We start from the raw sequence: 22679 nt of genomic DNA on the forward strand, positions 1-22679 counted from the left end.
CCCAATCCTCTTCCCTTCACTGCCAAAGGGACTCGGGGACCAAACAAAGAGGCCACCAGTAAGTTTAGTAAAATCATTTATATACACCGATGCGTAATATTTACAATATAATACTGATCAGAAATAAACTAACATGTTACAGGTAACACTGAAAAGGAGAAATGCAAATGTTTTCATACACAGGAGTTGAACGTGGCAGATGAGGACAGATTGAGGTTTCTAAAAGAAAAATGTGAAGGTGTGACAGCAAAACTTTGACATGTTGCTATTTCCAATCTTTCTCTAGTCAAGTTCTTCTAACCTTTTAATACATATGCCTTAAATAATCAAGTCACAGGAGAAGTCAGATATACATAAAGTTTTGAAAAAGTCAAATGATTTGAGACTTTTCTCTTAAATAAAATTCTAGAAAAACCAACCAACCAACCCAGTGACACAGCTTCCCCATTTCCTTTTAGTGTTTTTACAAAGAATGTCTTCCTTGTTCCCACACAACCCTTCCATCTCAAGATATTTACAATATTCACAGTCTGCTGTAAAGCATCAGTAGATTGTTACCACTAAAAGGCTACACAACCAAGATAAGGTATCCTGCATTCATGTCAACTGAACAGAAACACAAAAGAGAAAATATCACTTCAAAATATGCAAGTGAGATCAATTCAAGTGTATTTGATTTTGAAATCCAAAACGTAACTTTTTTCAAGAGCTAAAGAATCAATTTTGTCCGAAGTAAAACGATTTGACCTTGAATTTTCCTAATCTGTCCCTCCCTGCCTCCATTTTAATCAGAGCACTCTCAGTTCTCACAGACACTAAAATCAATAGCAAACCCACAGAAAACGGTTCCTCCTCACCAACGCCCTCAGAAATGTGACTTCCCTTCCGACACCCAAACACAACAGATGCACCCACTGCCCTGTTGGTAACTGCTCTTGGTAGTGCAGAACAGGCTGAAGCAATCTCTACAGAGCATCACACGCAGTTAGAAGCCTTGCTGTCTTTAGCAGCAGATCAGTCTTCCAAAGAACAATCCTGTCCCCATGTTATACTCCCATATATGCTCCCAAGCTGCTTGAGCAGATCAGGCTGTGGCATGGCATAGCTACAAACTGATCCGTGCTTCTGCTTGGAAGTTCTGGCTCCCAACAAAGTGCCAGAGTGTTTTCCTCCTCAGAGGGCAGGGGTGCAAAGTGCTTTAGTGGGGAATTTTCTGCGCTCCTATTCAAACTCTGGTGATTTCCTTGTTTATTTATTTGCCATCCTTAGACGTTCCCACACCATGAGATATTCCCCCAAAAAAGACAAATTTCAAGTTATAAAGGAAATGTCTATACATTTCAAGATTGTGCAGATGTTGACGTGGTTTGGTATTTAGGACAAGGACAGAAAGGCATATATGGCCTACAAAGTCACTGATGCAAGATCAAGAAATGACAAATACTCATCTCCTGCCAATTCCCTCCAGTTGTCATTGATGCATGTCAGTACACAAACATTCCACGTAGTGTCAGAAATACAATTCTGGCTTATGCCAAAACTCCCCGATTCCATCAGAGAAAGTGATGGTCAGCTGGGGACTGTGGTTCTCACTCTGCAGTAAATCAGGCATTGGAAAACTGTCAACAGGATTAAAAGAAAGCTGAGAAGGTGCTGATGAAGAATGGGAAATGAAATATCTCCTTCATGTAGAAAAACTGAGTTACTGCTTACAAAATCGTATAGAAAGAGTCAGACAGTGGTTTGCCATCCAAGCTAAAGGTTACAAGGAAGTCTGTTATAGAAAAGAGACAAAAAAGGAGGCTGGACTGCCGTCAGGAAAATGGGAGATTCATGGCTCAAGTTTGGAAATGTAAACCCAAAATTAACGAGCTATGAAATATAACAATAATGATCAAGAGTCAATACTAATAGCCCTGAATTGGCACTTCAGTCTGCAGACCAAACTCATTCAACGTCTGCACATGTTTGGTACCAAAATATCTCTATAAAAAGCCTTCGACCAGTCTCAAAGAAAGAAAAGTGTCAGAAGGTAGAAAACTAGAAATATGTACAGAATCTTTTCATTTGTTTGTTTCGTTTAAAATAAAAAAAGCAGCTTTTGGAGCCAATGTTCCAAACTAGTGTAAGAATCTGCCCTGGACAGCCTCGTGGTCCAGGCAGCGTAAGGACGCGTCAAGGAGCAGCCCTGCATCTGTGGCTCCACCAGGAGGAGCTCGAAGGCCTCAAAGAGATGGGGAGCTTGGACTCCAGAGGGTGACACAAGAGAAGGATCGCTGTGGATTCACACAGCAGTATCAGGAACCTTGCCACGATGATCTCTTTCAAACAAGAGGATAAGTCTGAAACAAAGTGTTGGGTCTTCTAGAGAGGAAAGAATAGGGTGCAACACATACAGCTTCTGATCTGGAGACGAAACAAATGGACCCCATATTTACTGCTGTCTGTAAAAGATCCCATCAGGAAAATAAAAACAGCTTGTACGTAAGTAACTAGAACATTCTTTGATTCTGCTGTTGAAGAGTACGATAAAAAGAGGAGCCTTATGCTGAACGGCCATTAGGCCATAAAGAAGTTCTGAGGAAGATGGGTTACAAGGGAAAGAAAGGCAGCTACTGATCAGAACTGAAAAACACAGCTAGCATATGGACTCAGGTGCCCTTGGCAAGGCCAAGCGTGGCTCTGGGGTCATCTAGCAGAACAGAAGGCTATTTTGTTGCCTCTACATACTCAGAATTTAGGTGCAAAGGGTAGCTATGAAGTTTGTATTTCACAGCACTTGCTTCAAGTACTTACTGAGCAGGGTGTTGAGAAACTGGCTGTCATTTTCATATACATAGTCACTGCAGCTGGCTGTATGTATAGCAGATGGAAGGCAGCTTCTGCAACTGGTTATTAAGAAAAAGAATGGTTTTTAGCAATATAATTTGCCCCATCTGGGGGACTTACGATTAACAGTACGTAAGTGATCGTATATACCTCAAGGAACTGAGTTTTAAAAAAATATTACAGTACCAATGATTTTTTTGTATCTACAACTATACAGCATTTTCAAGCAGTATGGAAATTTAATGAAATAATTATGATTTATTAATTTACATAAAAATACTTTTTACAGTTAAAGAATAAATCTTAAATGGTAAAAAAAAAAAAAAAAAAAAGATTAAGAAGCTCCAGCTATTGAGAGTCATGGGAGTTTGTCTGCTCTTCAATAACTTGTTTTACTATTTCTGCCAGTTTTAGTCGATCCACTTTATCTGTAAATCCTCTGCCTGAAAGGAAAAGAACAGGTAGTCAGCAGGCATTGGGCACAAGGAGGAAAGTCCTTACTGCTGGCATCGCACACTGGTTGGAAAGAAAACACACTTGGGACAGCATTTGCAGGGCCAGCAAAATGAGTGAAGATCTCTGGCTCTGCTTAAAACAAAAAACAATAATTAAGGAAGAGGCATGGCCAAGCCTTGTGAACCTGGCTGACACTATGCTCTGTTATGTCAAGAGCCATCTGAGCAGCCCCAAAAGCAGCTGGCCTAGTTTAATTCCATTTCCTCCCTAAATTGAGCAGAAGAGATGTTGTGCTGACAGAGATAAGGGCAGCAGCCTCCAACAGAACGAGGCTAATAAGCAGCTGGAAGGAAACCAGCTGAAGCAGTTTCTAATGTAAAGATCTATCTGTGCAAAGTCTGTAAACAACCTGGTGCCTTTGAGAGCTCTATCCTGAACCTCAAACAGGGATTTTAAAGCAGAACTTCAAGCCTCAATTTCTAACACATCCATGCTGGAGAAGGGCTGTAACCTACACCAGCCTGGCACAAACTCCAGTTTGTTTTCATTTCCATGTCATAAGATCCCTGCTCCCACCCATTCACCAGCATTAGCACCATTCTCCAGGAGGAGTTCCTCACCATTCCAGCTGAAGCTCTGAAGAGTGTCTCGCAGCAACTTACACTCCCGATTATACTTCCACGCCTCCTGCATCACTTCATTCAGCTTCTCATCCTCATTCTCTCCTGTTCAGGAGAACAAAGACAAACAGGAGCTTTGTCATTCTGCCTTTGAGCAACATCCAGCACTTACGAAACATTATGCTCAGTTATTCCCCCTTGCCTCACGCAAACTGGGAAACTGGCCTGAAGGCAAACATTCCTATATGGAAGTTCATTTTAACAGCTCCACATGTTGCTGTTGACACTCTTATGCATGCACTACAGTCCACAGAAAACATCCTCTCAAGACAGACTGTCAGTATTGATGCACTGATCCTGAGGCACAGGAAAAGAAATCAGTGCCTGGTGTATTTAGGAATGGAACTTTCTTAAAAGTGGCAACCTTTACCAGCCTGTGGTAGAATGCACTGAGCAATCACGTCTCTGAGCTTTTCCAGAGCCACGTTGGAATCATTACTTCCATTCTCCGGGTCGTGGATGTAAACACCATCCTTTGGCTTGGTGCTGCAAAAGAACAAGGAAGGAACAATCACACTTTGGATGCAAGTCATGTCTGTTACTCGTTGCATAACTGCACCAGCAGAGCACTCTCTTTCACTGTCTGGAAAGCTGTGAAAGGGAGCCAAATTTAGCATTAATTATTACAACATGCTGCATTACGAGACCATTTTAAATGAAGAAAATGAAGAAAAATAAATGTTAATTCAAACTAATTGAAGGGTAATCCTAAATTGATCATTCTGTTTTTCAATTAGGTAACCTGAACAAAGAGAGGTGACCTGACTTTTTTTTTTTTTGTAAGCAAATGTGAAGATCTGGAAAAAAAAAATTGCAATTCTTTCTCTCGTGTTGCCTTCTCAACATCTGACTCATCTCATAATGGATCTGTTCCACCATCACATAATACCTGCTCCATCTCCTTTCTCACTGCCCTATCTTGGAAGAGGCACCATATCATGCAAGTACAACCTGCTCCAACCACCCGCTTCTGCATGAAGAGTGTGGCAACCAAATCAGAAATTCAGGAGCACAGTTACAACGGAATGAACCTGTAACACGTTTAAAGCCACTCTCCAAGCATCACAGCTGCCTACACTCTGATCTTTCAAAAACAGCTTTAGACAGTTACCCCAGCAATTTCCTTTTGCGCAGGATAGGGTTGTTGACGGAGTGAAGGGGTTTGAGACTGACTTTGAGGTCTTGGATTCTCATGTTTGCAAGCTGTTCTGCATGAGCCTGTTGTATCCCTGCAACCATTGCCTGGAATGAAAAGAATTATGCTTTGTGAATTGATGGACAATGTTAGCTACGGCCGGGGTGTGACAGACAACTCTCAAACCGCCCAGGAGCTGAGCAGCTCCTCTGTGCAATAATCTTGATACAACAAAACGTTGTTTAAACCTTGTCCATCATCAGCTGGGCAGAGGGCAGGATGTTATCCAGTGCCTCAGTGGAGTTGAGCCAGGGATGGTCCAGCACGCCTTCGATGGTCAGCCGCTCCTCCGGTTTGACCTTCAGCAACCTGGGAGAGGAATCCATCAGTCCATAAAGAGGTCTTTGGGATGCACAACGCACGGCTCCGTGTGAGCAGAGCACTTGGCAATCTCTAAACACTAAGGAGACCAAAAAACAAAACCGCTCCCAATAAACCAAAACCTTCAGCTGACCTCAAGGCAGCCCAACTTTCCATCAGCCTCACTGAGCCTTGCTGCGGTGAATCTTAACGCAGTCACAGCTCCTTCAGTCATTAGCAGCAATTCGGTGTAAAGAAAGGCACCGACGCCATGTTGCTGATACCTGCATCCAGCTGAACATTATATTCACATCCTCCCTCATGGGAAATTATCTTCCAGACAAGCTGGAAATGATCCAGGCCGACACGCCATAGAAACGCGTGTCTAAAGCTCATCTGCATGACAGTCTATATGCAGACCAAGCACTGTGGGCATGGTTAAGTAAGGCAAAGCTTCAAAGCTCAAAACCTGTTTTCTGAATTAACTGCTTCCACTGGGCAACCCCTTTGCTTTTTTTCCCCTCTGTGAAAGCCTGAAATAATGGGTGCTTTGGCAAGCTACAGTGACTCAGAATGAAAAGGAACATTATTCTGAAATCTCTGAAAAGCCCTCTGAATCAAATGTTACTGGAAAGACACCCTGGAAAGAGATTATGCAGATAAACTCACGTTCCCATGATAATCACTACTGTTTAATAGAAAAATAACATTTCACACAGAGTGCTGACAAGTATTCCAAATGTTTCAATTAGGAACAGAACGAGTTGATCGGTTTGTCACACATTCTCAGACAATACTCCAAATCAGCTTCCTGGCTGCAGAGCAGAACTGTTTAATGTACCAAGAAAGTGGAAATCACTTTTACAAAACGCCAGTGAGACCACAGACTGGCTCGTAACATTTCACTTGCAAGGCCATGCTGCCAAACAGGCTGTCAGTTCGGTGTTAATCCAAGACACATGCCTTCCTTTTTCATCAGTTTTCAATGTCCTCATCTATACTCAAGCAGTTCCGCATGTAGAGCTTGGGGTCAGAAACCAATTTGACACGCTCAAAGGGAAATGGCCTCCGCAATGCAAAATAGGCTCTCCAGAAGCAAGCCTTCATGTGAAGTGCATACACACAAATAAAATGTAAACTCCTCTGTAATTATATACATTCTAAATGTACTCCTGCACTGTAAGCTCAAATTCAGACTCTTTGGCTGAAAAAGACAGACCAGAAAGCGAGTCCTGATAACATTACTCAGGAATTGAGTGAACTGAAGCCAAGTGACAGCACTCCATGAGTTTCATGGCCATTTTAAAACACAAGGAAACCTTATGACTGCTGACCCCGGTTTAAACAGAATTTTCACTGCCACATAATCTGCAATTTATGTGGTGAAAGATTTGGGCCTTCCTGTGCTGCTATAAACGGGACTCAGCACTCTTTCCAAACTATGTTAAGACTGTGGAGGTTTTAATTACATCACAAATGACAGCAACAGTTTAAAACTGTATAACAGATTTTTTTTCCCCCCTATTTCTATTGCTTTTACCCTTCCAGTTCCTCTGGTGATACAAAGGCAATAAGTCCCTCTTGCTTTTGAAAAAATTAAGTGAGGCCAGCACATAATCAGTGTTACATTCATGCTTTCAGATAGGACCACTGGATCACAACGTTTGAAATACTTCAAATGAGAGATGTGTACTGCAGGAAAACCAGCTCCCAAGCAGCATTTAGAACAAAATACCCATGGAAAACCTCATCTCATAGTCTGACACTCTGCCCTTTGGTTTTACACGAGTTTGGACACTGCCACAGGAGATGTACACCTGGAGAGCGCCCACAGCTGTGCAGGCAGTTACAGAATAAAAGCACAGTGCATTCCAGCAACTTTAGGGTCATCAGAAATTGTACACAGAGAGAAAAGAAAAAGGGGGAGGGGGGGAAGTATTCACCAAACTTCTTTTGTGCTGGACATAGGCATCTTTTCAGCTCTGTGTGCTGCAGACAATTCACCCCGCCGCTGCAAAAACAATCCCTATGTGCTAAGGCACTGTCAAGTGATTTTCCAATTTCTTAATACAAGCACAGAGCAACACAACATTCTCCTCAGCTGACTCACTTTCGCACAATGTCTTTTGCCATCTCTGAGATCTGGCTCCACTCTTCCTCTGGAAATTCAAAACTTCCTGTCATGATCTTTTTCCGCATGTCCTTTGGAATTGTCCGACTGTGGTGCTTGGAGTAAAACGGAGGGTATCCACACAGCATCACGTAAATAATGACACCCAGGGACCACAAGTCACAGCTCTGAAAGCAAGGAAAGGATCACTGGGTTTGAAGGATCACTGATTTGCAGCGACAAACCTGTGTTAAATGTTCTACATGATCCCTATGGACACAGGAGCACAGCTCCGAAAAAAAGGAACATCTGAGCATCCTCATGGGTTTGTTCTTCCTCTCTTATAAGGCCATAATTCAATCAGAAACATTTCCTAAGTATTTCTCTCCCTTTTAGCTGCTGGATGTTGTGCTCTTTCCTTCAGGAGGGTAATACCTGCTCGCTGTTTCTCCCTGCTCATTTGGTTTAAAAGTGCATTTGAAATTATCTTCCTGGCAAACATGCAAGCACAAGGTAACTCCATGCTGCCAAGCTGAACCCTTCCAGCACTTGAGCCATCTTGTTTACAGAACGTGCTCCTATGACTCTGCTGGGCAATGGCAACCTGCATGGAAACTGCAGTGCGTCAGAGGCTGGAACGAGCTGCGTATTCATTACCCCTCAGGATAGCTGAACCCTTGGCTCTGAATGTCAGAGCAGAAATCAGAATATCATTCAATCGCTTTTTAAGAATGTGATACTATAGGGAAGAAAGAAAAAAGAGAGAATCTGGATATCTGTTGTTCACAACCACTCTGAAGAAGGGAAGAGGATCATAACTGCCCAGACTTTGACTGGAGCACATCCTTAGCGATGCAGCTCTGGTATTGCTTGGTGCAGGCTGGGGCTGGAAGGACTGCCTCTGCATCTGTCACCCACCTGCAATATTTCTTTCCTACATTTGTGCAGGGATTTATCTATTTATTTTTTTACTGGTTGGTTTTCAGCACTCTCAGTCCTCCAGGGGAATTCCGATGGCTTATAGCAATGCAAGAAGGGTCAGGAATATACAGACAGGAGAATCCTGAGCTCCAGCTAGGTGCAGGTGGCTGTGGAAAACTACCTGAAGGCAGATTTGGGGAGCTGAGGGGCTGGAGAGGTTCTGCAATCAGTTCCAAAGCCAGAAGCCTGTGCAGCTGCACCATGCTGTCCCTGGGGACGAATGCTGCACTTCTGGTTGTGAAGCCACATGGACAAACTTGGCAAACAGAATTCCCAGCTCCCAAGGCTGGTTTCTGACCGGATCAGCACTGACCCAGAAAAGGGCTTTCAAAGGTGTGACTGTTTCCTTCCAGAGGGAGCGCACCTGGATCAGCTCTTACTGAACATTAAACTACAGCCTTCACTTCTGGCCACAGAGTCACTCCACATAGGTATTTGTGTCAGTCAGATGGATCTAGAAGTCTTAATTTCTATTTAGCCATGTGATTTTTACTGTTTTTTTCTGTTTTACTGTGACTAGAGATAATTTCTAATGGCACCAATAGGATTTTAGATGTGCAAGTTGGAAACAGGTGTCTAAATCTAAATTCTTTCTGGATATGGTTCTGAGATTTTATTTTTCAAGAGTCAGCCTCCTCTACTATGACAAACACACACATCTGATCCAATGCACCCAGCTTAACAAAAATACTCAGGAAATCACAGACGTGTTTTTTCCTCCAATTTACATCTGTGGGATGGAGCTGCTGATCATGAAGGTGAATCACAGGCCTTTCTGCCAGGCTCTGACTTGCTGTGGAAGGATGGGGTACCTGGGAGTTTAGCACAGTCTATTTGGGGAAACCAGGCATATGCCAGAAGTTGCTTTTGCAAGTGAGTCACACTTGGCAAGGTAAGGATGAGGCTGTTCATTTGCAGTCAGTCCTGCCACCATGACTGAAAGCAGTTCAGAGTGACCAAGTAGCACTTTTTAAATGAAACACATGCAAACAAATTCACTCATCACGCTGTGACACCCAGGTGATCGAGGCACTTGTTAGCAAGTATGCAAACTCCAGTTGATACCTATTTTCAAAGCTTTTCTATTTTGTACAAGAACACGGCCCACATTTTGCTTTAGTTGCCCTGGACAAGGTTATTTGGCTCTTTAAAGAAGAAATGAACAGTATGAACAGTAAGCAACCACTTTCAAGTGACTCTGAACTGCATCTATCCTTTTACAATGAAAGATAACCCTTGTTATCTGAGATTCAACCTGCTTCAATCCACAGTAGTCAATACTTGATTCTGCCTTGTGAAGTGAGCGATGCTGATATGGAGGGAAGATGTTTTGCAGTGACCAAGAAGTCCAATCTTTCAGGACACATTCTGTCACAACTCTGCCAATGCTCCAGCAGCAGTTGTCATTGCCCATGGTCTCCTGCTTCAGACAACTCAGTGTGCTACCAGTCATCTGGCAGAAGAGCCCTGATGCAGACAAGACACCACCACGACTGTCTGACCAACGTAGCCTAAACAGTGCTTTGCATATCCAGAAACTGCAGCTGGCAGCAGAGAAGAGGATTCATTTGAATGGAGGTTAAAGAGCTTCCTACCTGGTCTCTCAAAAATCTCATTTACATTTAGTGATCCTGTTAACAATGAGTGCATATTTTCCCTTTAATTGGAGGATCATTAATTAGGCTGGGACCAAATTCATTCAAATTCCATTATTTACTCCACCAGAAAAAACACAGATTCACTCCCCTTCTCCCTTTACCAGGTCACTTTTAACCTAACTGAGAAAGACAGCTACCTGCACAGATCATTATTTGTACCAGTCCTCCCCATCAACTGAATGAAACCTGGGCTGGCCCTAGCACATTTAAGGGGAGAAATACCAATGTAGATGTGAACACCCTATTCCTTCCTTCAGAACGGTTGAATAAGCCACACATTTGAGAAATACAGCCCCAAAGATATTATATCCCTATAGCTGAAGATACATAAGTATACCAGCGAGCAACGTGATGTTTCCCTCCAGTTCCCTGTAGATCCTGCTTGTAGCTCAGTGTGAGATGTCTACCTAGTTAGATGTATGGATGTCACAGAGACCTGAACAACTTTATTGCTCCTGGCTGTAAGCGTTTGAAATTTGAGGACAATAAAGTTTATTGTCTTAGGTGACAAACTGCACTTATAGACTATGTGTACAGCATCTAAATCTGTGGAGGGAAAAAAAACAACTCAACAAAATGCTTTGAAGACACTGACATGCAGCCTGTCTCATGGCTTACCTTGTTGTACGTGTATGGTGTTGGAGAGGTGGGGATAATACCAGATTTTTCTTTCTGATGCCGCCTTTGTGCCTCCAATACCTGTTGCCATAAGAAGAGAAGATTGCAAAAAGCACACAACTTACAGACACCACAAACAAGATGCCCATGCCAAAGATGTTGCATTCTTTTCCACTAGTGGCCTTATTACAGCTCTTGAACACTGCCAGACTCAGCTCTTCCTAAAACCGAATGTTTTGACACAGGAGAAAGATTCAGTGAAGCAGGTAAAGTAGTGCTACAAAAACCAGCCTGTCTGCAACTATAAATCATGTCTCAATGCATAATGACAAGGGAGCCAAGTCAAAGTCAACTGGTAAACCTCTGACACTGCCCTCCTCCTAAGCAACTGCCTTTATAGAACCTCACTGTTTCAGCACATTCATTTGGAATGTAACCTTGTATAAGCCTGAGCTACAAGGATTTGTGAAGCAGGGACTTTTTCAAACCAACCACACAATCTGGGAAACCTGCATCACGATCTCCTATTCTGATCAGTGTACCACTGTAGCACTCAGTCTTGAAAGGTTGCTCCTAAACTACTCAAGACTCCTGCATGCAGAAGCTTTTAATAAGGCAGCAAGGGCTTTTAATATTAGATTATTTGAAGGCACAAGCAAAAGGTCATTATCCCCCTATAACTTCAAACCATAACAGTTTGTTACCTGAGGTGCTACGTAATATGGAGTGAACTGTGGTGTCATCAAGTCACCTTGGTCTACTTTGGCAAACCCAAAGTCACACAGTTTAACAGGTGCATCCTAAAACGAGATGTTACATTACAAAATCAGCATTTCTACTACATCCTTAATGCTTCCTACTCATCTTACCTTTACCCCATGTATTCCTGTTTTGTATTTACACACCTATCATCCCACAAAGCAGCTAAGAGATGATAAACCAATCTTTGCAACAACCATCTTTGTTCTCTTGGGCACTCGGGGTCAAAGCAGTTGTCTTCTCTGCTTTGGAAAGAGTCAAATGCACTGTAGGGAGGTCACTGCAAGTGCAGGTTATGGGCAAGAGAAGGAAGAAACATGTGGCATGGTATGCACACTTCAGTCAAAGCAGCTACATGGCATGTATAAAACATCCTAATGACATGTGGGGCAGAGAGGATTTTCCCCATGACCACACAGGGGTATGGAAACACACAAAGCCAAAAGTCATTCCTTTCTGTCACCAAAATATTGCATTAATATCAGTTTACGTTTTTAAACTATTCTGAAAATCATCATGGAGCCATTTTTATAGAATTCAGCAGCAAAAAACAATGCCAAGTTTTAATCTTACCAAAGAGTTGTCCTTGAAGAGGAGATTCTCGGGCTTGAGGTCTCTATGTGCAATGTTTAGTGAGTGGCAATGCTGCAAAGCCAAAGCTATCTGAAAAAGGGCACAACAAATCAGCTGCAATTATAGAACTCTTCCTTCAGCCTGGAGAGTTACTGTCTTTCTATCTTCTCAATCACCTTTAAAAAAGACATTGCCAACACAGCCTAGGCCCCAACCTTTTTAATTCTGCTTGTATACAACTCTGAGGGAAGACAACCCTGGCTGTACAGAGCAACAGTGCAGTGAAGTGTGAAGACAGGGAGATGAAACCAACGAAGCTCTTCAGTTTACATTTCACTCAAAGCAAACAGAAAATAAAAGCTAAGTTGTAGTGGGCTTCCCACCCCTTTTTGTTTGACTAACTGTGGGCATTACTACACCTGCCAGAAGTGAAATGAGTCATGACAGCGTCCTTTTATATGCTGTTCTAGCCCTTGGGGGTGACTGAACTTGCTTGCATGCTCTCCAGTGATTATGTAAGTCAAACATGAGTTCCTGCCTCAGTACTTCAGCAAAATATTTTACTGCATTTTAACAAACTCCACAGTTACCACTCAGGCAGCTTTATTCTTCAGTTCTTGAAGGTACTGCCTGCAGTCTATTCATTTCACATAGTAGTACACAGAAATGTATTACTCAGTTCTTTCACAGGCAACTTCTTACGCTGCCATGGTTTAAAAAGCTGTGACCTTGTCATGAAAGCTCTACAGACTTTATGCATCTGAAAGTGCAACCTGTTTAAAGGAAAACAAATCATAAATACTTGAACAGCATTCCTGAAACCAAAGTAAGGTAAAGGCACATGATCCTCATTTGAAAGTGTTCCTCCTGCAGGATCACACCCTTAAGCAGCACTCTGGGTGAAGTGCTGAGTCCTTAAACGACTGCAGATTGCTGTGACAGAAGAAGTTCAGTGTTAACTTAGCTCAGAAACAAATATAATGAGTATTCTCAGATGCAGTGAGGGAGCTTTGTGACAAGGTTTTAGTTATTGCTGGCTACAAGGAACCAAGATCTGTTCAAGACATTGATGAGAATCACCAGGTTAAAGAATAAGGCTTTAATGTTGCTTCCAAAGTACATTTATAAGCACTGCTTATAAACAGTGCCTATAAATGTTAACACAAAGAGTTACTGGAGCATGAACAACCCTAGTGTGTATCAAATCTGTGTTCAATGTAAAGGTATAGTTTTAAAAGAATTTTCCAACATGTTAATCCCAGTAACTGCCTTGCAGTGCCAGAATCAAATGCCCACTCAAAGGACATGACAATAATGTGTCAAGAATAATTCTGTATTTCCACCTAATCTCTTTGCTGGATGAAGCCAAAAAGTAGCAGCAATATTAGCATTTCATTAGAAATAACTCAAAGCACAAGACAGAATATTAAGATGAAATTATTCAGCCCTCTTTTTTTTTTGTTTTTTTGTTGGCCTCAGTACCAAAAACATCATCTCCCCAACAGAGGGGAAAGGGGGTGATCAGGAACCGGGTGTATTCATAAACAATGGTGTCAGTTTATACCAAATGCTGTATGATCTCATCTCACGTTCTCTTTCCTTTATCCCCTACATGGAATAAAGCTTTCTGGTGCCACAAGTCATCCAATAGCTTGGGCTTAAAGGAACAAACCACCCAGAACTGAGAGCTGACACTAGGGCTCCCCATAGTGAATCCCACAGTGACCTTCTGCTTTGTCATCCTGCTTACTCCAGCTGGATGAGTTAGTCACAGCAGATGCACTGCTAAGCCACAAATAGCCCATGGACACCAAAATGTCTAGTAATAAATACTGACCCTCAAAAACCACAACATTCAAGAATGAGCTGCCTAGAGAAATGGAGAGGGAAGGACAAAATCAGAACAGCACAGAAAACATGAGCTATAGCTGGACAGTCCTCTTGGGTTCTTCCACAAAACTAAGCACAGAACTCAGGTGAAAAACCACTGATGCAGGACACAAGTTATTGTCTGCCAGCCCATTTAAGAGCTGAAAGAAATTCTAAGTTCTATGTCACAGCCAAGAATGATTCTCAAACTGGAGCTCAGGAGCAAGCATTGTTTGGTGAGAGCCTGTGGAGTGGTGGATGGAATGCTTTCAGGACAATAGTGAGACATACAGACAAAGACTGTGCAGGAAAGAGTTCTTGTTAGTGAACGTCTGCAAACCGTGTTAGGAAAACCATGGACATTGTCTGCTAAGGACAGCAGACAGTAGGGTCCCAACACAGCAGAAGGAGCCCACACCTTCAAATTCTTTCCTTGTATTGAAACTTTAGCATTGTCAGATTATAACAAAGCAGGCAATGATCATTCGATCAGAACTGAGAATTATTTTAGCTTCCTTTTTTCCCACCTCCCCCCCACCAAGAAATTGCTAAATACTTTAGCCATTAGCATTCATGGATTTGCTTATATATGGATGTTAACTTGCCTGCTTTGTTACTTGGCTTGCTTGCTTCTCAGTAAAGTGCCGGTGCTGGCTGATTCTGTGAAATAGCTCTCCCCCTTCCATCATCTCCATTACAATTAGGAGCCGAGCCCTGTTCAAAAGCATTTCATTTTGTTACAATAAAATTAATCAAAAGAACAGAATTGCTAAGCTAGTAATGCATACTTCATATCTACAGATGCAGGCCAAAAGAAACAGACATACTCGCTTCTTCCACTTAGTTGTTCTGAGCCATTGTTTGAGTTCGTACATCACCTGCAGATCCTCTGGCTCCCACCACACCTGACTCATTGCCAGCCAGGAGCCCACAGTTTGCTCTTCATGCTGAGAACCCACCTCACTTCACTGGAACAAATCCCATGACACGGGTGCATTTGCACCCTGCATCCACATCTTCCACCAGCTCGGGTCTGGGAGCCATTGAGATGCACTAATGTGCAACTCCACCTCCAAAGAGTAATAATGCAGGCAGAGTGCTTGAAACTGAGCTGGCTTGGAGCACACCTACACCTGTCTGCCTCCATCCTTGCCCAGCTAGCTGCCTGCATGCTAGAGATGTTTGTGGCATGGGAGAAGCAGGAGGTCGAGGGTCATCTTTAATGATACTCATCTACTCTGCTGTACCTCCTGATTTTAATTTACAGTTTTACTGCCGTCATTGCAAAGGACAAAGTATAGACATCAAGGAGATGAGGACTGGCAGAGCCTCAAGAAATTGACTTCTAGTTCTCCTATATTTTATCCTGTCGGCCAATGCAGCTGTCACAGACTGAATCAGTGCAAAACCTCAGAAATGAAGATGTGCTCAAAACCATTACTGAAGGAATCAAGTTTTTTTAAATATGTAAAGGCCTGGGTGTCAAGAACAGGAAAAAGTAAATGTTGCCTAGCCTGACATACAGAAATGTTTGGAACCCTCAGTAAGTTTTCATTTTGGCCACACTGATTGCAAGGGGAAAAAAAGCAAGCAAACTCCACTATACCTTGGCCTAAATATGGAAAGCAAGCTGTGGGAATGAAACACGCTGTGCAGTCTTACCTTGGGCTGGATTCATGTGGGAACTGCACACTGTTAGCATAAACTTCAATAATTTGAACAATATTTGGATGTGTTGCACACATCATGTGCAGACGTACCTTAAAGAGAAGGGAAGAAGCATTACTGTACATAGTGATGTGCATCCAAGCTGCTCTGATCCCCTCTCCCCCTCAACTGCTGCTCAGCACTGCTCACACGCAATGTAAAATTCTCCTCCAACTATTCAAAAAGCTAGAAATACCTAAAACACCTAAATATCCACATCAGTAACCAGCAGCCATTACACACTGAGACTAGGACAATAAGTTTGTGCTTTGTGAGTCCATTTGTTACAGATGACAGAATGAAATCCAGCAGTTCCTGATAAAGCCCAATCTTTAGGGCTGCTTTGTTGTTGCCCTTTGTTTTTAATTTTGCTGAGAGTTTTTTTTTAGTTTAAGAAATTTAGAAGTAGAACTAGCTTTAAATTTGTAATGAAGATCAGACTTAAGCTGACACATATCTTGAAATTCAAGAATAAAACATGACATTTCATAATTCTGCTCCTCTCATGTCCAAGAGGAGGAGTGCAGTGCTCACGACACATGCAAGGAAACTCATCTGCTCAGACTTTCTGAAACAGGAACCTAAGGAATGTCACCTGACCTAAAGTGACCTGAACTGCAAGGCTGGATGCTCTTCATATCCAAACCTTCTTCCTCTGGGAGCAGTAAGGGAAAATTTAGTCCACAAATGGAAATTGCCTGAACCTTGAGGACAATTTGAACACCCCCTCCCCCCCCCCCCCCCCCCCCCACTTTCATGGAAACTTGAATAGCTGTTCATTATTTCAGAGGCTGATGGTTTGGTGCATTGGCATGCTCATCACCCTCAGCAAGTCACAGATGGTATCAGTGAGCTTCTTTAGTTTCTCCTATACAGACAAACCCAAACAATTTCATGTGCAACTTGAGGTGTTCTTGGCAGCTCCTACAGCAGCGACATCCAAGAATGAGATGTGTGGACACAGAATGACACCTCAGCCATTCATGTTACACTGCACGGGGCAGAGGCAGAGCTCTGAAGATTCCTCTTGCACACATACAGCTAACATAGAACATTCAAGGCCAGGCAGACCCGGTGTCCCCACCCCTGTGCTCCAGAAACAAGCCTGGAGGACTAAATGCAAGGAATCCTGCACAGCAAGACCTGCAGAACACAGATATTAAACTGCTGCAGCAGTTCCTTAAAAGGGAAAGCCTTTGTGGTGCGTCAGATGGCAGAGAACAAATAAAAACTGTACCTCATTTCTAGCTTTTGGACGATCAAGAAGGATTTTCAGTGCAAAGCGTTCTTGAGAGGATTTTTTCACGCAGACTCTGGTATTACAGCAAGAAAATTATTTGGTCAGCAAGGATGTTAAAGAGATACTTCAAGCAAACTGATGTGTAGTTACAAGGAATGCTCAGAACATGGGATACACAGAGCACCGTCACCATATCCCAGCTGAAAGCCTCAGCTTTTGGCCTTCCAAATCAACCAAACACCTTCTGCAGAACCACCCGACACAAAGCTCTGCTTTCAGCAATGCAGGAGGAGTGCTTCAGAGCCGTGCAAACGGCTGAACGCGCTCCTTCTATTCATCCCCAAGAGCCAGTTGTGATGAAAAACCCCAAAGCACACAGAGGCAGCCTGAGCATCTCCCATGGAGGATGGTGTCTGCAATAAATCAAGTGTTTCTGCACGGACATCCTGATTTTGAAGGCCACCAGCCGTGCTGCACACGCTTTTTCTCTCTTCCCCCCATTTAATATTAACAATTGAACTACGTCAGAGGGCAGGGCCCTATGAACAGGCAGCAAAAAGCATCGAGAACAAAGGGATATTTTAATAAAGATCGGAGGCAGTGACAGAAAATGGACGAGAATCCAATTGCTTGAAAAGAAAGATAAATGGTGGCAGGGGACAACAGCCCACCAGGCTCCCATGCATCTGAGCACAGGCGCTGGAAACAAATTCCTGCTCCCAAAGGGGAACACGCTTTGTTTCCAGCTCCTGCACTGGTCACAGAGCCACACGAAACCTGGTGCTGGGTGCACATTCTGCTGGGCCTCATGTGAGGAGCTGAAAAAGCAGCTGGTAAAGCAGCACATGGTGTTGATGGTCCCAGCATTGACACTGGGATGGGAGCAGCGAGATGGGGCAGCAGGAGGACATCAGTGCCTGAGCTGCACTTCCCTGTGCCACCGGCTCACAGCCGATCCCTGGGGCTGCTTGATTTCAGGAATATGGCAGCAGTGAGCAGAATTTTTACTTCCAGCAAACCCAGCAACAGCAAATTCCCTGCTCACACTTCAGCTGTGAGTACAGAGACATTTATTTGCTTGTAGAGCCTTCAACACTGCCATGCCTTCTGCTCCTTGCACACTTAAAATACATACTCACTTCTGCACAGCTGATACTACGTACAGATCCACAGGTGTGTGGCCTTACCTAACAGGGCCACTGATCCCAGCTCCCAGCTTCTGAGTCCAGTTAATGTTGTACTCCTCTAAAATGGAGGTTTCCTATTCAAGAAGGAGCAGGGGGAGGGGAAAAAGCAAACAGAAAGAAACAAAAAAAACAAACATCAAAATTACTACAGCCCTTCCCAAACACCCAGCTCAGCAGCTGATCTGCAGATAGCAGAGTGCAGACGGAGCCTGTTCTGCAGTTCTGCTTCACCTAGGCAAATTAAACCTAAGAGCAAACGCTCACAGAATATAGCTCAGCAGAAAGCAATTTCTGTGCTGCTGAGGCTGCTCCCCCCGGCATTTTGAAGCAGGATTATTGAGAACAGCAAATGGGATCTTGCTGCTCTAACACAGGCAGTGTACAAAGGGTATTTCTCCCTGCCCAGCCCTTAAATCCAGCTTTCTTCCTACAAATGATCAATTGCAAAGGCCCAGTTACAGCGTTATCACATCCTTCTTGGTCATACAGTGTAATGGAAAATAATTTTTCTGTTTTCTCCAGGTTTGCAAACCTTTGGAATCATTATACTGCAAATTAACTGCTGCGTGACTCATTTTAGCTTGTCTGAGAGTGAACCAAGCTCATGTTTATAATCCTTTTGTCCAAATCCATACAACCAGGGCAGGGGTTTGTTATGACACAGCCTGGGTGTGGTCGTGTTTAAACATGTCCTAACATTTGTGGGGTGCAAATGGAGCACTGGGAAACGCATACAGGGTGCAGAATGGTGCTCACACGCTGGGGGCACAAATCACACACGTGCTCAGAATCAGCTTCCAAAAAGCTCTGCTTTCTGATCAACTCCAAGCAAAGGAGGTGGTAGCGAAAGCTGGCTCCAGAGATGCTTAAGCAAGCAAGTAAATGCTTAGAAGAGCCAACCACATTCAAAACTGCAGCACTTCAGCATCCACTCGTGGTACAGATGGAGGCTGTGCTGCTGAAGGCATGGACAGACCCACTGGTTGTGGCCCCACTGACCACACTGCAGCCAAACTTGAAACCACAAGGGTTGGAAACAAAGCCAGAGGAAAGCTGATCCTTAAGGCAAGAGCTGAAGGGGTTAGAGAGTGTAAGAGACAAAGGGAGGAAATAACCCAGAGTGGACACTGCATTGATCATAGATGATAGCATGAAAGGAAACAGTGAAAGGTAGCTTTTAAGTGGAGATTTTTGGTGGAGTTTTAAAATAAAGAGGGGGAAAAAGCAAAGCCCCAGGAACACGGGATCACAGCACTTTATTGTTTTCAAAGCAGACAACGCTTCTTTGTGCTTCTGTCAATTACATTAACACAAATTTCACTACCTTGTGAGAAGCACATAAGGGAAAAGCCAACTTCAGCTTCCTGCTGCTCAGACACAGAGAACCAAAGGCATCACAACCCGAGCGAAAGCACAATGTCAGAAGAACATTACTGAGTGAAACCACACTTCAGCTGAGTTGGGAGAACAGGGCAGAGGAATGGGAATCAGATGAAGTGAGAATAAGATCTGGTAGTTGTCAGTTCCTGAAGAACAAACTCAAAAGCTGCAGATCAGTCAATTTTTCATGAAGAGAAAATGTATTTCCTTTTGCACATTCTGGGCATTATTGTTCTAAATAAAAACCCAACTTTTTTTTCCCTGTATTTTTATTTAGATTCAAATCTTCCTTCAAAAGTAGCTTCACAAGTTAGAAAGAATAATCCAGTAATGAAGAAACACTCTTCACCATCTCCTACTGATATAAAACACAGTATTTGAGAACTTCACTGCTCCTTCATGTACAACATTGCTTCCATCTCCTAATTCAGAAACAAAAGCTCCAAACCCAGCAGCAAGACCGTACGAAGCTGTAAATCAACACTGACTCATCCCATTCAAACAGAGTGAAATATTTGAATCACCCTGATAAAAATCTGCCTGTGAAAATACCAACATCTATTTCAGCAGTGCTGCCCCAGGGCTGCCCAACAATCACCTGAAGGAACTGAGGGATCCGGGCTGAGATCAAGTGATGGTAACACAACATGCTGAGGACTCTCTGTGCAAGGTGTCATCTGTCACAAAGCCTGGATGGCTTCATAAATGCTTCCTTCAGTAAATGAATTCCAAAAGGATCTACTTAAAAACACCCCCTGTATTGCATTTGCAATCTTCTCTGTTACTTGTCACTGCAGGATTTATCTTTGCAAAGCTCACTGAGCTTTGATAGTGATAGGACATAGAGTAATAGATTTAAACTGACAGAAGAGAGATTTAGCTTTGACATTAGGAAGAAATTCTTCAGCATGAGGGCAGTGAGGCTCTGGCACAGAGAAGCTGTGGATGCCCCACTCCTCTAAGTGCCTAAGGCCAGGGTGGACCGGGTCCTGGGCAACCTGATATAGTGGGTGGCAACCAGCCCACAGCAGGGTGATGGGACTGGGTGATCTTTAAGGTCCTTTCCAACTCAGGCCATTCTGTGATTCATTCTATAAAAAAATATAAATAAAATAATCAACCCAAGAGAAGTCCAACATTTCTTCACTTCTGAAGTCCAGATTGATTTAAAAGACATGGGTTTTACATTCTGAATAAAAACAGCTCCAAGTGGGAAGAATTCTGAGCCCTGAGTTCAGACAGCTCAGGCTGCAACCTAACCATGAAATCCAGCACCAGGCTGATATGCTGGCTCCCTGCTTTGCCATCAGTCTTAGCACAGTGCAGCTGAAGCAGCTATTCAGGAGACTTTCAAAACAGACAGTTTTTAAGTATTTCATATAAAGACCTGTATCAGAACTGCTGTATGGCTGTAGGGACAGCACTGTGTCGGCTCCTGCCCCTCTCAGCTCAGAGGGGTTCAGATCAAGAACAGAATCAGGAAAGTACTTTGGGTTAGAAGCATCCGTCTGAATGCAGAACTTACTTCAGTCCCATCTTGGAGAAGAGAAGGCTCCAGGGAGACCTCACTGGGACCTTCCAGGACTTGAGGAATTATAAGCAGGAGTACCAACTTTTTACACAAGCAGATAGTGACAGGACAAGGGCCAATAGGTTTAAACTAAAAGAGGGGAGATTTAGGTCAGATGTCAGGAGGAAATTCTTCACTCAGAGCGAAGAGAGCCCAGATCTGTGGGTGCCCCATCACTGGAGGTGCCCGAGGCCATGGATGGGCCCTGGGCAGCCTGAACTGGGGGCAGCCAGCACATAGCAGGGGTGGGGCTGGGGGTCATAAAGGTCTCTTCCAATTCAAACCATTCTTTGATTCTTTCAGGCTGAGCTTTTTGCTGAGCTCTCCGCTACACAGATAGTAGGTTATAACTCAGGTTTGATTGAACTTCTCCTTGCTGGTGTAAGTTCTGTGTTTTGAGGTGGTGACTGCAGCAGAAGCTGCACTGACCGTGTGCACATCACTCGCTGAACACAAGGTGTTGTCCAAATAACCCTCTGTATCCTCTTAATTGCCTTGAGTGGGAAAATCACAACTTTTAAAGTGCCCTATTTCAAACTTTTCCCACTGCTTCCCCCCGATGCCTCCAGCCCAACCCCAGAGATCAGCTCAGGGAAACCCTCACCGCTGTTCTCCCAGCTGTCAGCTGTCCTTCCCAGATGACTTCACCTCCCCTATGAAGACAGGCTGAGGGAGCTGGGCTTGTTCAGCCTGGAGAAAAGGCTGCGGGGTGACCTCATTGCAGCCTTTCAATACCTAAAAGGAGTCTATAGAGGGGAGGGGAATCAACTCTTTGAAAGGGTTGATAACTGCAGGACGAGGGGAAATGGTTTTAAGTTGAGGGAGGGGAGATTTAGGTTGGATGTCAGGAGGAAATTCTTTACAGAGAGAGTAGTGAGGTGCTGGAACAGCTGCCCAGAGAGGTTGTGGATGCCCCATCCCTGGAGGTGTTCAAGGCCAGACTGGATGTTGGCATCTCTAGACCTCTAGACCCTGCGCAGCCTGGTCTAGCGTTGAATGGGGAGGTTGGTGGCCCTGCATGTGGCAGGGAGGTTGGACATTCATGATCCGTGAAGTCCCGTCCAACCCTGCCATTCTGTGATTCTGTGACCGAGGGAGACGACAGCAGCCGAAGGCCGGCGGGCACCGAGAAGCGGCCACCGGCGTCCACGGCGGGGATGCCGAGAGCCGCTCCTTACCTTGATCGCTTTATCCATTTCGGTATCCCCCGACATCCTCCCGCGGGGCTCCGAGAACCGCCGGCCCGTCCTCACCACGGGCCCGAGGGCCGAGGGCCCGAGGAGCAGCGGGCACGGGGCCGCGCTAGGCGCCGGGCAGCCCCGGGGGAGCCTTTGTGGCCGAGCCGCAGCGCCTCATCCCCGGCCGGCCGGACCGGAGGGGGCCGGGAGAGCGCCGCAGGAAGGCCGCGGCCGAGCTCGACGCCGCCGCTCAGCCCCGGAGCCGCCGCCGCCGCCGCCGTCCGAGAGCCAACGCCGCCGCCGCCGCCCGGGAGCCAGACATCGCCGGCACTCCGAGCCGGGCAGCCCCGCCGGGCCGCGCAGCCCGCCGCGGAGCTCTCGTTGCCGCC

General features: G+C 44.3%; 1 protein-coding gene across 2 annotated transcripts; it reads right to left on the reverse strand.

The window, feature by feature from the left end:
• Positions 1–62: 62 nt before the first annotated feature.
• On the reverse strand, positions 63–22508 carry MAPKAPK5 (MAPK activated protein kinase 5). Of its 2 annotated transcripts, none has more exons than XM_048963899.1 (14): positions 22291–22508; positions 18163–18236; positions 16973–17048; positions 15691–15788; positions 14634–14742; positions 12160–12249; positions 11532–11627; positions 10828–10908; positions 7571–7758; positions 5349–5469; positions 5077–5207; positions 4330–4451; positions 3906–4010; positions 63–3272 (listed from the first exon to the last, which is right to left on the reverse strand). In XM_048963899.1, exons 1-14 carry the CDS (start codon positions 22324–22326, stop codon positions 3178–3180), a joined length of 1422 nt encoding a protein of 473 aa, XP_048819856.1. In that variant the 5' UTR covers positions 22327–22508; the 3' UTR covers positions 63–3177. The 2 variants fall into 2 exon arrangements, with proteins under 2 accessions (XP_048819856.1, XP_048819857.1); XM_048963900.1 differs by having other exon boundaries at positions 66–3272; positions 4336–4451.
• Between the last annotated feature and the right edge of the window lie 171 nt (positions 22509–22679).

Source organism: Lagopus muta, chromosome 17, assembly GCF_023343835.1.
Source record: "Lagopus muta isolate bLagMut1 chromosome 17, bLagMut1 primary, whole genome shotgun sequence".
In the NCBI taxonomy this organism is placed as follows: domain Eukaryota; kingdom Metazoa; phylum Chordata; class Aves; order Galliformes; family Phasianidae; genus Lagopus; species Lagopus muta.